Genomic DNA, 13,955 nt, shown 5'->3' on the forward strand with positions numbered 1-13,955 from the left:
TTCAAATAGATTTTTATAAAAATCATTTTTGAAATACAACTTTTTGAAAAAATTGCAATTTTGACTAAGTTTTGGTGTTCAATAATCTATGTTTATGTTCTAAGATGTCAAAATTAGTGTTTCATTTTAGAAAAAACGAATATAAAAAATTTATAATATTTTAAAAAACGGTTTTAGAAAATCTATTTTCAAAAATACAAAGAAAAAATCCATTTTTTTAAAGCTGAAACAAACAGGCCCATAATGTCCTGCCTTAGAATTTATAAACTAAAATCAAGATATTTTCTATTTATTATCAAAATGGTTTTATATGAATAATATATAGTTCAACATGAATAAGATATGAATGTTCTCCTGTTAAAATCATTTATTTTATTTTTTAATACATTAAAAAATTATTTTTAGATTTTTTTTAGTATTAGTGATATAAAAAATAACTAAAAAAAGAAATCCTAAATACTGAGATTCACTATTAATAAAATCATAAATTTTAATTAAACATTATATTTTTGTTCCTATCATGACTTTTATATTTTCAAATACTTTAAAAATGGTCAATAAATTTCAAATTTTTTGCATAGAGGAATATTTCCATCCAAATCTGGAATATTGTGAAATGGTGTCTATAGCTCAATTGTGCACCAAAATTCAAAGAAACTAAAAATTCATGAGATCTGCTATGTATCCATCTCAGTATCAGGCTGGACCGGGTTTATCAGATACATATAATCTTAAATAAAAAATTGTTTTTATATGAAATTGAAATATAAAAATTATATTGTTTAAATAAAACTATTAAATTGATAAAAAAAGTTCAAAAGTAGTATTTATTTATAGAAAATGGTTTATTTATAGATCAAAAGTTATATTGTTCACACATAATTTTATCTGGTTACCCGTACGTTCATACGGTACTAGTGTGTTACCTGTGAGTTCACACAGATTTTGACCTGATTACCCGTGCGTTTATACGGTATGATGTGTGACTCGTGTGTTCGCGACCCACGGGTACTGGTGTGGACCGGAGATACGTCACCAGTTTGTCATGAAAATTCAAACAAATTAAAAAAATCAAAATATTATTGGAAAAAAAGAAAAAATGAGACAAATAAATATTCAAATAAATATGTGCATTCACACGGTACTGGTGTGTTACATGTGTATTCACACAGACTTTGACCTAGTTATCTGTGCGCCTACATGATAATGGTGTGTTACCTGTGCGTTCGCACGGGTACTGGTGTGTTACGCGCATTTATCTTCAAAAATATAATAAAAATAAAATGAAAAGAAGAAAGACAAAATTATATAAGCAAAATAGTTTATTATTATCAAAAAAATAATAAATGAGTACTTATAAAAAAAATTTAAGTTGTGATACGATGGAAATTTGTTTTTTATTAGAAAATTTCTTTACCCACCTCCTAACCTTCTTACCCACCTCTGGCGAATTTCCCAAAATACCCCTTATTTCGGAAATTCATTTCCGAAAACGTACTTTTATTAAAAAAAAAAAGGTGTTTTCGGAAATGCACTTCCGAAAACACAAAAAAAAGGTGTTTTCGGAGATGCATTTCCGAAAACACCCCCTTTTTGAGTTTTCGGAGATGCATTTCCGAAAACACCCCTTTTTTGGGAGAGGGAGGTGTTTTCGGAGATGCATATCCGAAATATTCCAAGAACAAATTGGTCTTGGAATGTTTCGGATATACACTTCCGAAATAATTCAATAATTATTAAAAAAAATAAAATCAAGGTGAATCAATACAATTAATAGGTATAAAATGAAAGTGAATCAATAAAATGAAGGTAAATCAATAAAATTAAGTTGAATCAAAATTTCCTAAATAATTTTAAAGTTAAAAATTATTTTACTAACTTATATAAATAAAAAACATCTTAATTTCATAAGTAAATTTTGAATTATATAAAATTAAGTATAAAATTTATTCATTAAATAAAATTAAGACAAAATCTTTTTTTAAATTTTTTAAACTAAATAAAAAATTATAACTCATTTTTAATTATGAATCAGAATAGAAATATATAAATATATAATCATAATTATTAATTTTGTAAGTGAAATATATAAATATATAATATATAAATATATAATAATTATTATATAAATATATAAATATATAAATATATAAATATATAAATATATAAATATATAATAATTATTATAAATTAAAACACTCATTTTTTTAATTTTTATAATTAGTATATAAATATATAATATATAATAAATTTTATAAATATAGAATAATTACTATAATTATTATATAAATATATAAATTAAAACACTATTTTTTAATTTTTTTTATAAATATATAACAATTATTATAAATATATAAATAAAAAATTATAACTTATTTTGTAAGTGAAATTATTTTAATTTTTTAATTAAAATTATTTTAAATTTTAAAATATGAATCAAGATAGAAATATATAATAACTATTATTCATAACTCATAAATTATATCAAAATATATAATTATTATTATTCATTAATCATAAATTATATCAAATTTATGATATGTGAATTAATTAATATCCTAAAATTAATTTTTGGGATTTTTTTAGATTTTTTTTTGTTGTTTCGGAGATGCATCTCCGAATTAGTCAAAATCCCAATTTTTGGGATTTTTTCAGAAATGAACTTCCGAAGTCTGAAAAAATTTTGAAAAAAAAAAATTTCGGAAATGCATTTCCGAAGCGGGGTAAAATGGGTTTTTCGCTGGGGGTGACCCTCATAGGGAGGTGGGTAAAGAAAAAATCTTTTATTATTGATCAACATCAAAATTATTAATAAATATAAAAATTTAAAATTGACAAAAAAACATTAAATCATTAAAATATTTAAATTACCAATACTTTATTTTTTGGTATATAAATAACATACATAATTAAACCCACATTTCTAAAAGTCACCGAAAATTATACCAAAAATACTGCTATAGTTATTCTTCTATAGTGAAAAGGATTTATGTTTATTTCAAATAAGTTTAACTGATACATATACCCTTCTGCGTTAGATCATGGATGCTATCGGTGCATAAGTAAGTTTAATAACTTAAGTGAAACTGATAAATATACCCTTCTGCGTTATATATATTAGTTTGACTATTTGCAACATAAAGTATTCAAGTGTTTAACTACCTAAATTTTATTGAATGAAACTATTAAAATACAATCTCAAGCTGGAAAAATATTTAATGGCCATAGGAGAGACTGTGCCGCCATAGAGTGTAAAATCTTAGTATATCAGGGAGGTGATTATAAGCGTCTTGCTATGTAAATCTCAACGATGCTTTTGTGCTAACTACCACCCAACCTGTTAATGATTTATTTGGGAGAGAAGAGCAGGGAAGCTTATGCTAAGTATTTTCCATGTTAGTAATATTTAAAGTGGGATTTAATAATGTTAAAGATAATATAAACCTTCGTAAATTAATTTTTTAGCGTATAGATGCAATGCACACACGTCTAGAACATGAGATTCTTAGACATAACACATGCACATATGCAAAAGTATACCCATCCGAGTGAAGTGCATGAGGAGAATATTGCACATCTAAAACAATGCTCAAGCAGTAACGAAATTATAAATCTACTTTTATAGAGAAATGCATAAAATATTAGTAAACTACAATCCATTCTCTCAATACATAAGACATCATTCATCAACATGAAGTGGTAAGCAAAAACTAAAACGAATGATTGATTTCTCTTTGAAAAGTAAAGCATACTAAAGTAAAACATGTAAGAATACCCTCCAATCCAGCTATTCCATTTCCAAGCACAGAGTTTTCCTTCACAGATGAGTGGTATACCTAGGCCACCATTTCATCAATATTGTGCTGCTTTTCCGGCCAATTTCCATTTCATCAATATAGTCTGTGGCGAAACATATCTCTTTGGCTGGATCTAGATAACATATCTGCTGCTGATTGTTGCTCTCAATTGCTGTCGAATGTGAACTTGCTGTCGGCCAGACTTCCAACTAAAACGGCGTCGGCAATTTGGTTGACTATTTGGTGGTGTATTTGGAAGTCGAGGAACGACATGATTTTCAATAATGCGGTATTTGACGGTGACGAAGTTTTCTACTCGATTCTTTGGTATACGTGGTGGTGGCTTGCAATTGTAGCAAAGGATAGAATTAATTGTAATTTCTATGAGTGGTTTAAAAACCCTCTTTTATGTAGATGATTTTCTGTTATTGCAGTTCAGGTTTTACCTGTTTCTCTTGTAAGGGATGAGTACCCCTAGTACTCTCTTTTAATCCAAGAGTTATTTATGAAGAAAAAAAAACTCTTCCTACTGTTCTAGTACCTGATTCTCAACCTTCCAGTGTTACTCCTGTGGGTCCTGTTGGTATTTCTACATTTTCTGCGTCCAGTAATCAGGTGAGGTGAGGAAGTTGAGAACAACACAACAACTTTTTTTGCCAACACCACCTTAACAGCAAGGGAATATATAAATACAACAGTCAGAGAAGCGGGAAAAAACTCTTAAATCACTATGCCTATTATCTGATATATAAATATAGTGCAAGTAAAAACAAAAACCCGATTGGCCTGCAGCATCCGCTTAACACATTCACTATTAACATAACAATCAGCAAGATCCATACGTCTTGCTTCATCTGCAAATCCAGCAGCGACATTCAAATCACCAACATGCTTCAATATCCAAATCTGTTATACAAAAACAATCATAATTCTTTTAGTTTTGTAATTAAATGTGAACAAAAGCACCAGTAATCCCAATCTAAACTTCTATTCATTTTATCCATCTGTACACTCTTTCATGCATAACCCGCAAGAGACTTAATCATATAATTTGTTTTGAATTTTAATAATAATGTGTTCACACTCAAGCATAGAAAAAGGTTAGTTGAGATTGAAGTGCTTTCTTATGTCAAATCAAGCTTTACTGAGCACAAATATCTTATTTTTTTCTTTTAACACAGAAATGATAAATTATATGGCATTTAAGCATTTTGAATTGAATAAAGCAGTATGATAGTCAGTTCAATTGTCATGAAGCAATCTCTTGCATCAAGCAAACCTTATGCTCCAAGGTAAAAGACTTTGGATTCAAACTTGCAGCAAACTGACAATTAGCCATTTAATAGTCAGTTCAATAAGTCATAAATGTGTATAATTGTAATGATATAAAAAACTCACAGTGACCTCCTGATTCACATACTCCATATCTCTTTTGAAATATTTGTTGAAGGTCGCGTAACTCTGGTAGATTGGAAAATCTAGCAGCAGCAACAATCAGAGACGCTATAGCTTCCCTGCATTCCTCGGGGCATCCACTGTAAAAAGAATTGAAACAGTTTAAGCACATCAATTAAGGAATATTTAGACACTGCATGTGTCCAAAATTTCACATCAGCATACAAAAACAGGCTCAACAACAACATTTTACAGGAAATATTTGATAACGACACGCCTTTTTCGCTGTTGCTTTTTTAAATCATAATCTCTCAAAAGCAAGTTAACCTGTGGCTTCTTCCCTGTTGAGCTTTTGCTGAGTGTAAAGCACGGTGTCAACGATACCGATAACATCTATACAAAATAAAATGTGTTAGGGAAATACAAAGACATAAATTGTAGAATGCTTTCAACTTAGTTTGACATGACATAAAAGACAATACGATAAAGAACATTCCTTTTCGCTCTCAGTATCTCGGCAGACTTCCTCTAGAGTCCTCTCTTCATCTTTGCCTTATCCAATGCCATCATCGTTGCACTCATCTTTGCCTCACAGCTAAAACTCACATCTTTAGTTCAATGTGTATAATACTAAGCAAACTATCATTATGGTACATAAGTGCAAGAGTGAATAGAACATTGTATAAAACAGTGAAACCAATAAAAGCTCATACACCTATCTAGTACCAGCCAAAGGTGATGCACCAGAGAAGAAAAGGGGAAACTCTGCCCTTTCAAATATGAAACTCAAACACATGAATTTAGTAACTGAAGTGAAGCATATTAAACATTGGCATAAGCGCATGATTTTGTGTCCTAGATAGTAGCAATAACAATTAACAACAGCAATATGATGTATCTAAGAAACTTAATCCGAGAGGCTTGTTGTGCTGTATGTTTTCAACCATTCGTACATACATATCAACACACATAATGTACCCGACATACTTACCAGCTCCAAACTAACGGTGATAAGTTCACCATATCATCGACCGTTCTCATGACGAAGTCTCTGCTCCGTACCCACCATAACTGCACCATAGGAAATCAAACCAGAAAATTAGAACAAACAACAATTCTAAACCAATAACCTGCAGCATAAACCGAAGCTCATATGTATAATGGAAGCGAGTCAAATATTGGAATAGCAAAGCCGTGTAACCTGTCAAAAGAATTATGAGTAACATGGAGAAGCAGAAGTTGAGTCAAGAAATGGAAGGAAATCCAACAGAAAAAAAGCTTGCACATATTCAATCTAATTGAATTACATTCTGAATTCCCAATGAGAAATCATATCAACCTTTCAAAAACATATTCAAATTAACTATAACAGTCTTTTTTCTAAACCAACACGGCAAATACCTAAACCCGTGTGTCCTCTGCTATCTACTTTGACTAATCCAAAGTCTGATGTGCGGCTAAAAATCGGACAAATGAATATGAAGTGTTTGAGTACTATGTATATCATTACAGAATGAAATCATTTCCGAATTTTGAATCAACAAAGAGAATGGTTTGTGTACTCACAGCTGGTGTTGCAACTCGTTTGCAGCCCTGCATAAAGCTCAACTGAAACGAATAACAAACTGGTTCCCGTAGAAATCGAGCCAGTTCAGACCTGCAAAAATGCCATGAAGGTTTATCATTGATATCAAATATGCAGAAAAGGAAGGACGGACGAATCATGCAGAATAAACCAATATGTTAATTAGAATTACATACACTGTTCAGACTCAGCTCCCTTTTACCTCCCTCTCCCTTTGTTTCCTTCAATTTCGAACACTCCGTTTTTCTTCAAATCATTAATCAAACCTGCATGAGTGAAACCAAATTGCCATCAACTTCCCACAAAATTCTGCTAACCAATCCGCATAATCACCACAAAAAATTCCTGCAAAAAACAAAACCAAACAGAAACCAAAAGCCGGTTCAGCCAAACTAAAGAGTCTTTGTACCAAGATTCATAATACAACAATCTAACAATGAATATTATAGAACAACAAAACATTGGTTGGAACTTGAAACATACCATATTGGAAAAGACCTTGCAACTGAGATCTCCTGAAACCTTAAGCCCATGGAAGGGTCAGATCTGGAAAAAAAGCCAGCTTCCGTATCTCAGAGTCCTCTTCCAGATTCTACTGTTGCACAAAATATTTCAAAAAAATCAAATCCGGTTATTGTTGATAGCAAATCATCGCTTACAAATATCAAAATCTCCACCGGAAATGCGTTGCCGCCACGACAGATCTACCACCGCAAAACCGCACGTCGATGTAAAACCACTTTCATAAACAACAAAATTAATTTTTAACGAAAACTCTTCCAGATGCTTAACCGTCCTTGAGATAAAATCTCCAAACAGTTTAAAACAATTAGACCCAGATCTAAAATATAAAAAAGTGAAGCTTTTCTTACCAAACTGCCGCAAATCTCCCCCTTTTTTTGCTTGAGCCAACACCATTAAACCTGAAATAACAAAAAAAAAACTAAATCTAAATCTAAATCACTAAATCACCAAATCTAAGAAGAAGATCTGTTATGTAAAATCAAATATTTGTGAGTAATAACAAAGGTCGACGACGAAGAACAAATACCGTCGAAGTCCGCTTTGTCCGAAAGTAGAAACCATCGCATCAAAATTGTCGAAAACAGTTTGAAGAAGAAGCAGAACGATAGGATGGATGAGGAGAGAAAAATGAGGCAAATTTTGTGATTAAGGGAATTAGGGTTTGTTGTAGAAAGAGAGATGAAGAAAGAGAAGAGAGAGATAAGAAAGATGTAGAGAGAGATAGAAAAGAGAAATGAGATGGTGGAAGTCGTTTGCTGTAGCATAGAATAGAAAGAGTAGGTATTCAAAGAATTGCAAAGAACACATCCACGTGGCAAGCCATATAACCAAAGGGGCATTCTGGTCCTTTCCAGAACATCTAACTTTCTTATATTCTAGATTGTGTTTATTAACACAATTAAATTGTATTTCGATGTCATAATTGTCGTTAAATAAAGATAATGTTAACATGCTTAACACATTTTGTTCTGGATTGGGTCTTGAGTTAGCCTATCGTCGGGCAGGGACCAATCTACATCCGCGTTGAGGATGGTCCATAACACTAACCCAATCCGCTAGAGTCAGTAAAGTAAAGAGAACGTTTCACATGTGTTTCTCTCCTGAAGACACGTTATCAACTGTCTCCCACGTCTTATGTAACACCCCGATAATTTAATACATCCGCGTTGAGGATGGTCCATAACACTAACCCATTCGAAGCATAAAACGAAAGTCGAATGTAAAGATTCCATACTTAGAAGATTTTCAGACCGAGCCTTCGATTGTAAAAGAGACGTCGAAACTGGAGACGGTTACCAGAAGTTGCTGAAGCGTGAGAATTCAAATTTCAAAGTTTGAAATGATTAAGGGATGGTTATCAGGCTAAGGTCGTGTGTCAAGAGCGCCAAACACAGAAAAAGGATCTTACGAAGCAGTTGGTGCCAACTCAAATCTTAGCCGTAGATTATGTTAGGTAGTTATTTCATGTAAATCCTATAAATAGATCAGAATAATGTAGAAAAAGTGTGTTCACTATTACAATCAAACTGCTTGCTTACACTCTGCCCAATTTCCGCCCTTAAGGAAAAAAGAGTTGCTGAAAGTCTTGATGTATGTGAATCACCATCTTTATTTTCAATGCAAACCCTTTATGCTTTAATTGTATGTTTCGAAGCTTTTACTTATGTTGTGTTCTTTAACCAGCATTTGCTTTGTCTTCTTGTTTTTACTTTAACCAAATAGGCTGAGACCGATTGTTGCGATAAAAAACAACCTCTGAGCCGACGCTGTCTGGTGGTCACGAGTCACCTCAGAAGGTCAAGGCCATAACGTTCATACTTTTACCAAAAAACCTTAGGTCTAGGTTCGTCCCGTTGGTCACGAGTCACCTGTCGGTCAGATCTAGCATTCTGTGTGGAAAAACATTGTGTTTGTTATCAGTCTTAGAAAACCATTTCTTAGGCAGACACTTCGACAAAACAGATACAATTCAAAACTTTAGCACGTGGTCTTAAGATCAACTGGTCGATCTTGCAAGTAACCCTTAGTTTAAGGCTTTGGAAGGACCAACGGTTGTTTACCAATTTCCACAGTAAACAAAATGGCACGCCCAGTGGGACCATCGTGCTAAACTTTTTCGATTTATATATGTATGAAACTTAGAAGTGGGAAATACACCAAACAATATCAAAACCCACCCAAAATGGTTAGGGCTAGGATGACAAACCCTCCTAACCCAAATAACGTAGATGAAGTACCCCCTCATTCTCTGGAGTCTTCAAATACGGTGATCAGCCCAGTTGAGCAAGTGACTGGTGCAGGGACGGAGGCACCGGTTACAAGAACAGGGAGGCACTAGAGCAAAGGGAACTGCTTTCTCACCATTTCGACCTAACTTGCCCCGTTTTGGGACAACTGACCCCTTGTATGGAATGCCGTATTCCTTAATGGTTGGAAGTCGGTCGACATCGAGTCCTGCGTTAGTATCGGACACACAAGGATCTACGCCAGGCACCCAGAACAGGGCAAACCAGAACAAAGCTGTGCCTTTGTCGAATACGTCCGTGGCTGTGCTTAGGCAATAGATGGATGATAGCAATCACGAGTTGGTGAACATGTTAACTAACCAAATGGGAACTGTTTTTAATCCTATAGTGCAGGAATCAGCGGAGTCGAACAGACAGGTAGTCGATCAACTCACTCGACTGTGCAACTTCCTAGGGGCACCTCAGACGCCTGGTCGACAACCCCCTCAAGCCCATAGGCAGGTTGTTGTGCATACACCTGCAGGAGAAGATCAAATAGATGATGAAATAGCACAACAAAATCAAATTCCCAGACTACGACCAAATCAAGGTGGGATACGAGGGAGACACCAGCAAGTCTTGATGGTGGGTCGACAACAAGACGCTGATCAGTTTGTCGAACAATATCAGCATGAAGAAGCGGCCATAGAAAATAATCTAACTACGATTATCGAAAGGATTATGGCCAGAAATGAACTGAATACCCCACTACAAAGGCCAACATACTATTCCCCGATGGCTGAATACATCGTGCAGACAGAAAACCCTAGAGGTTGGAAAATACCCAAGTATACCAAGTTCGGAGGAGAAACAGGAGAATCGACAGTCGAGCACATCGCCAGATATCTGACTGAATCAGGAGACATGGCGAACAACAAAAGTCTCAGAGTGAAACATTTTCCATCATCTCTCACTAAGGCGGCGTTTACATGGTTCACTACGTTACCTCCAAATTCTGTCGACTCATGGCCAAAATTAGAAAAACTCTTCCACGAGCAATTTTATGAGGGACATTCAAAAATTAGTCTGGTCGAATTTTCGAACATCAAAAGGAGGGTTGCCGAGACCATTGACGACTACCTAAATAGGTTTCGTTCACTTAAGGCAAAATGTCTCACGCAGGTACTTGAACATGAACTAGTTCAGACGGCTGCAGGAGGTTTAGACTATTCCATTAGGAAGAAAATAGACCCAACTTTTGTCAAAAGTATGTCGCAGTTAGCTGATAGGGTTCGACACCTCGAACGCCGGCGATTAGAAAAAGTCAGACATACTAAGGCCAAGGCTAAGAAAGAGAAAGTAGCATATGTCGATTACGATGACACAGACCCTATATATGAAGCTGATTACATCTCACCAACAGAGGCAGAGATTGATCTAGCCGAAATGAAACTAGGGCCAGCGTACGAATGTAAATCGCTGTTTCCGTCGAAAGGAAAGAATGTCTCTTTTGATAACAATTCGAAATTTCCTGTGAAAACTTATACTTTTGATATTAGTAAATGCGAGGAAATTTTCGATGTCTTAGTTAAAGATGGTCAAATTTTAGTACCCCCAAATGCTAAATTTCCACCATTAGAACAATGACAAAAGAGAGGTTTTTGCAAGTATCACAATTATCTTGGGCATTCAACCTCTCAATGTTTTCTTTTCAGGGATCTGGTCCAGAAATCGCTGCAGGAAGGTCGACTGAAGTTTGCTGCCAGAAGGATGAAAATCGACACTGACCCACTCAAGCAAGAGGACACTCTGTTTGCTGAACCTGTCGACATTAATATGGTGGAGCTGTCTGAGCTACCTGATGATATGCTGGAAGAAAGCACTGGGGAAAGTCCCCAAGTTCGACTTGCTGATGTGTATCCTAGGATGGACGAAGATCTGTTAGAATTCTTGTTTCGATGAAAAAACAAAGATTCCCAAGTAGGATTATGTCCTAGGTGCAGTGCTTTAATTGACAGAATTGCTGTAGAAAATTTCCAAAAGCTACAACTGGAGCGAGGCAGAGCCCAATGGAATAGGAGAGACCCTAGGAAAACGTCTCAAGACAGGCCAAGGAGCTATGTGCCTTCAGCTGCTGCGCCAAAAGGCACCTGGATTAAGCCTCAGATGTCAACAGAGAGGCCTGAAGCTGTCGAAGCTGAAAAGGATAGGAAGGGAAAAGCTCCAATGAACTACCACCTGGAAATTCGTTATGAGAGGAAAAGCCACATATTTGTGAATTACATGGGTAAAAATCCCATGAGTCGAACTCAACGGAGGCGTTTCCAAAGGCGAAAACAGGCTGAGAGGCAAGCTGCTGCTGCTGCTGCCAGACAGGCTGTAAATGACCATATTTACAAAAGGAAGCAGTATAAGGTGAAGCTCGATTCATCTGTTAAGCAACAAATCAAGGAGTTTGTTGGTAAGCCTGTGGCCAAAGATCCAGAGGAAGCGACATATGACTTTGCTTCTGACTCAGGAGACAGTCTCGACATCTTGGTCAACGTAGTGTCAATTCTTCCTCAAGAATTCAACGTCCCGACTGAAGCTAAAGATGTTGATGAAACTACTGTTGCAGAAATGGCCTTACATAGGCCAACGTGTTATTTTGTGTTGAACAATGGCTCCATAGAGAACCAAGATGCATTTTTCGAGCGCCCGGACATGGCAATGAGAGGCCATTTGAAGCCCTTACTGATAAGAGCTAAATTAGAGGAAGTGGCTGTGAACAGAGTGCTAGTCGATTGTGGTGCGACAATAAACATTATACCACATCATACTCTGAGGAAAATTGGGATGTTCGATACTGACATCAGATCCCATAACGTGGTCCTTTCGGACTATGAAGGAAACACCAAAAATACAATGGGTGTTATCTAACTTAACATCACTGTTGGTTCAGTAACTCGACCGACCATCTTCATGATCATCAAAGGAAAACCCAGTTACAACCTGCTGGTTGGGAGAGAGTGGTTACACGGTGTAGGGGCTGTACCTTCCTCCATGCACCAACGGTTAATCATCTGGAGAGAAGATGGTATTGTCGAAAATATTGAGGCCGACCAGAGATATTTCATGGCTAATGTTAACAATATTCGTCAAAAGCAATTCGACATGAAGCTGGCTAATATAGCCCCTTGTCAGCCAGCTAAGGATGTATATCCAAATCTGATTGAAGGATTTGTCTTCTTGAAGTTGCATGAGACCCATTGCTTTATTTGGGACGTGGAGCCTTTAGAGGATCCATATGTGTCAGACCTCGCGCCATCAGGTTAGGGTAACTCAGATAATGATGTCTGAGCTAGAAGCTCTAAAAAGGATTTCGGAATACATTGCTGAAAACAAAATCAATTCGGCTTTAGAAGCTGAAACCAACATGGCCGACGAAGCAAGTAAAATTCAAACCACAGAAGGTAGTTCAACCATAAAAGCGACAATGTCGAGAGGAGACACATTAGAAGACATCGATAATCAGCATTTCAACTGCATATATGACGACGAACCTTTGGGGTTCGAAAAAGACCCTATGGTGTCAGAGAAAATTCAACCACAAGATCCTATAGAAGAAATCGATCTTGGCGAAGAGGGAGATAAATAACCCACATTCATCAGCGCTGTCGCACGCTCGCGAAAAATGACCAGAGTCGCCACTAACATATCTATCCTAAAAGGAAAGGAACGTTAGCAAACCTAATAAATAATAAGAACAAGGTCTTTCGACCAGAGATACGGGAGTCGGTTACGCAAGGGGAAGGTACTAGCACCCCTCACGTCCATCGTACTCGATGGTATCCACCTATGTTTGTTTCTATTTACAGGGTGTGTCTAAAGTCTATGCCTACATGCGAATGAATGCAAAAGAAATACGGGGAAAAGAAGGAATTATTTACAATTGTGCTCGCTTAGGCCCCACGACCCAATGCCTACGTATCCTTTTCAGGAATCAGAGTGTTGTAGTTCGGCTCAATAGTTTTTATTTGTTTTTGTGTTTTTTAGTTGGGCGGAGTTAACGTTTGCACTCTTGCATAAGGGGACAACCTACGATGCGTTCGAGCGGAAATAACATTGCCCTTAAGAAAGAGAGAAGAGAGAGAGAGAGAGTTTGAGTGTTTCGAGTGAGACCCTTAAGCAATGGAGACTCGAGTTACTCTTTGGTTGGTGTTTTTTAGAATTGGGAACTTCTGCTCAAGTGGGACCCTTAAGCAAGGGAGACTCGAACTTTTGTTTCCTATTTATTATTTTTATCCTTTATTAATGTTTTTAAGTGTTTTCTTGGTATCTTTTAAAAGGAATTAGTTTTGAGTATTCATTAGGTGTTTTAATGTTGAAAAAGAAAAAGAAAATGAAAAGGGGAACTAAATCTAATATCCTAATCTAAGTTGTGTAAGG

General features: G+C 35.5%; 1 protein-coding gene and 1 long non-coding RNA gene across 2 annotated transcripts; one reads left to right on the forward strand and one right to left on the reverse strand.

Moving 5' to 3' along the window:
- Positions 1-3,663: 3,663 nt before the first annotated feature.
- On the reverse strand, positions 3,664-8,166 carry LOC131617039 (uncharacterized). The gene is made up of 7 exons (XR_009288400.1): positions 7,650-8,166; positions 7,437-7,516; positions 7,261-7,323; positions 6,954-7,122; positions 6,759-6,849; positions 5,196-6,263; positions 3,664-4,703 (listed from the first exon to the last, which is right to left on the reverse strand). It is a non-coding gene; the product is annotated as an uncharacterized LOC131617039 (long non-coding RNA).
- Positions 8,167-9,866: 1,700 nt separating this feature from the next.
- On the forward strand, positions 9,867-11,174 carry LOC131618774 (uncharacterized). The gene has a single exon (XM_058889935.1). It carries the CDS (start codon positions 9,867-9,869, stop codon positions 11,172-11,174), a length of 1,308 nt encoding a protein of 435 aa, XP_058745918.1.
- The last annotated feature ends 2,781 nt before the right edge of the window (positions 11,175-13,955 follow it).

Source organism: Vicia villosa, linkage group LG7, assembly GCF_029867415.1.
Source record: "Vicia villosa cultivar HV-30 ecotype Madison, WI linkage group LG7, Vvil1.0, whole genome shotgun sequence".
Classification (NCBI taxonomy): domain Eukaryota; kingdom Viridiplantae; phylum Streptophyta; class Magnoliopsida; order Fabales; family Fabaceae; genus Vicia; species Vicia villosa.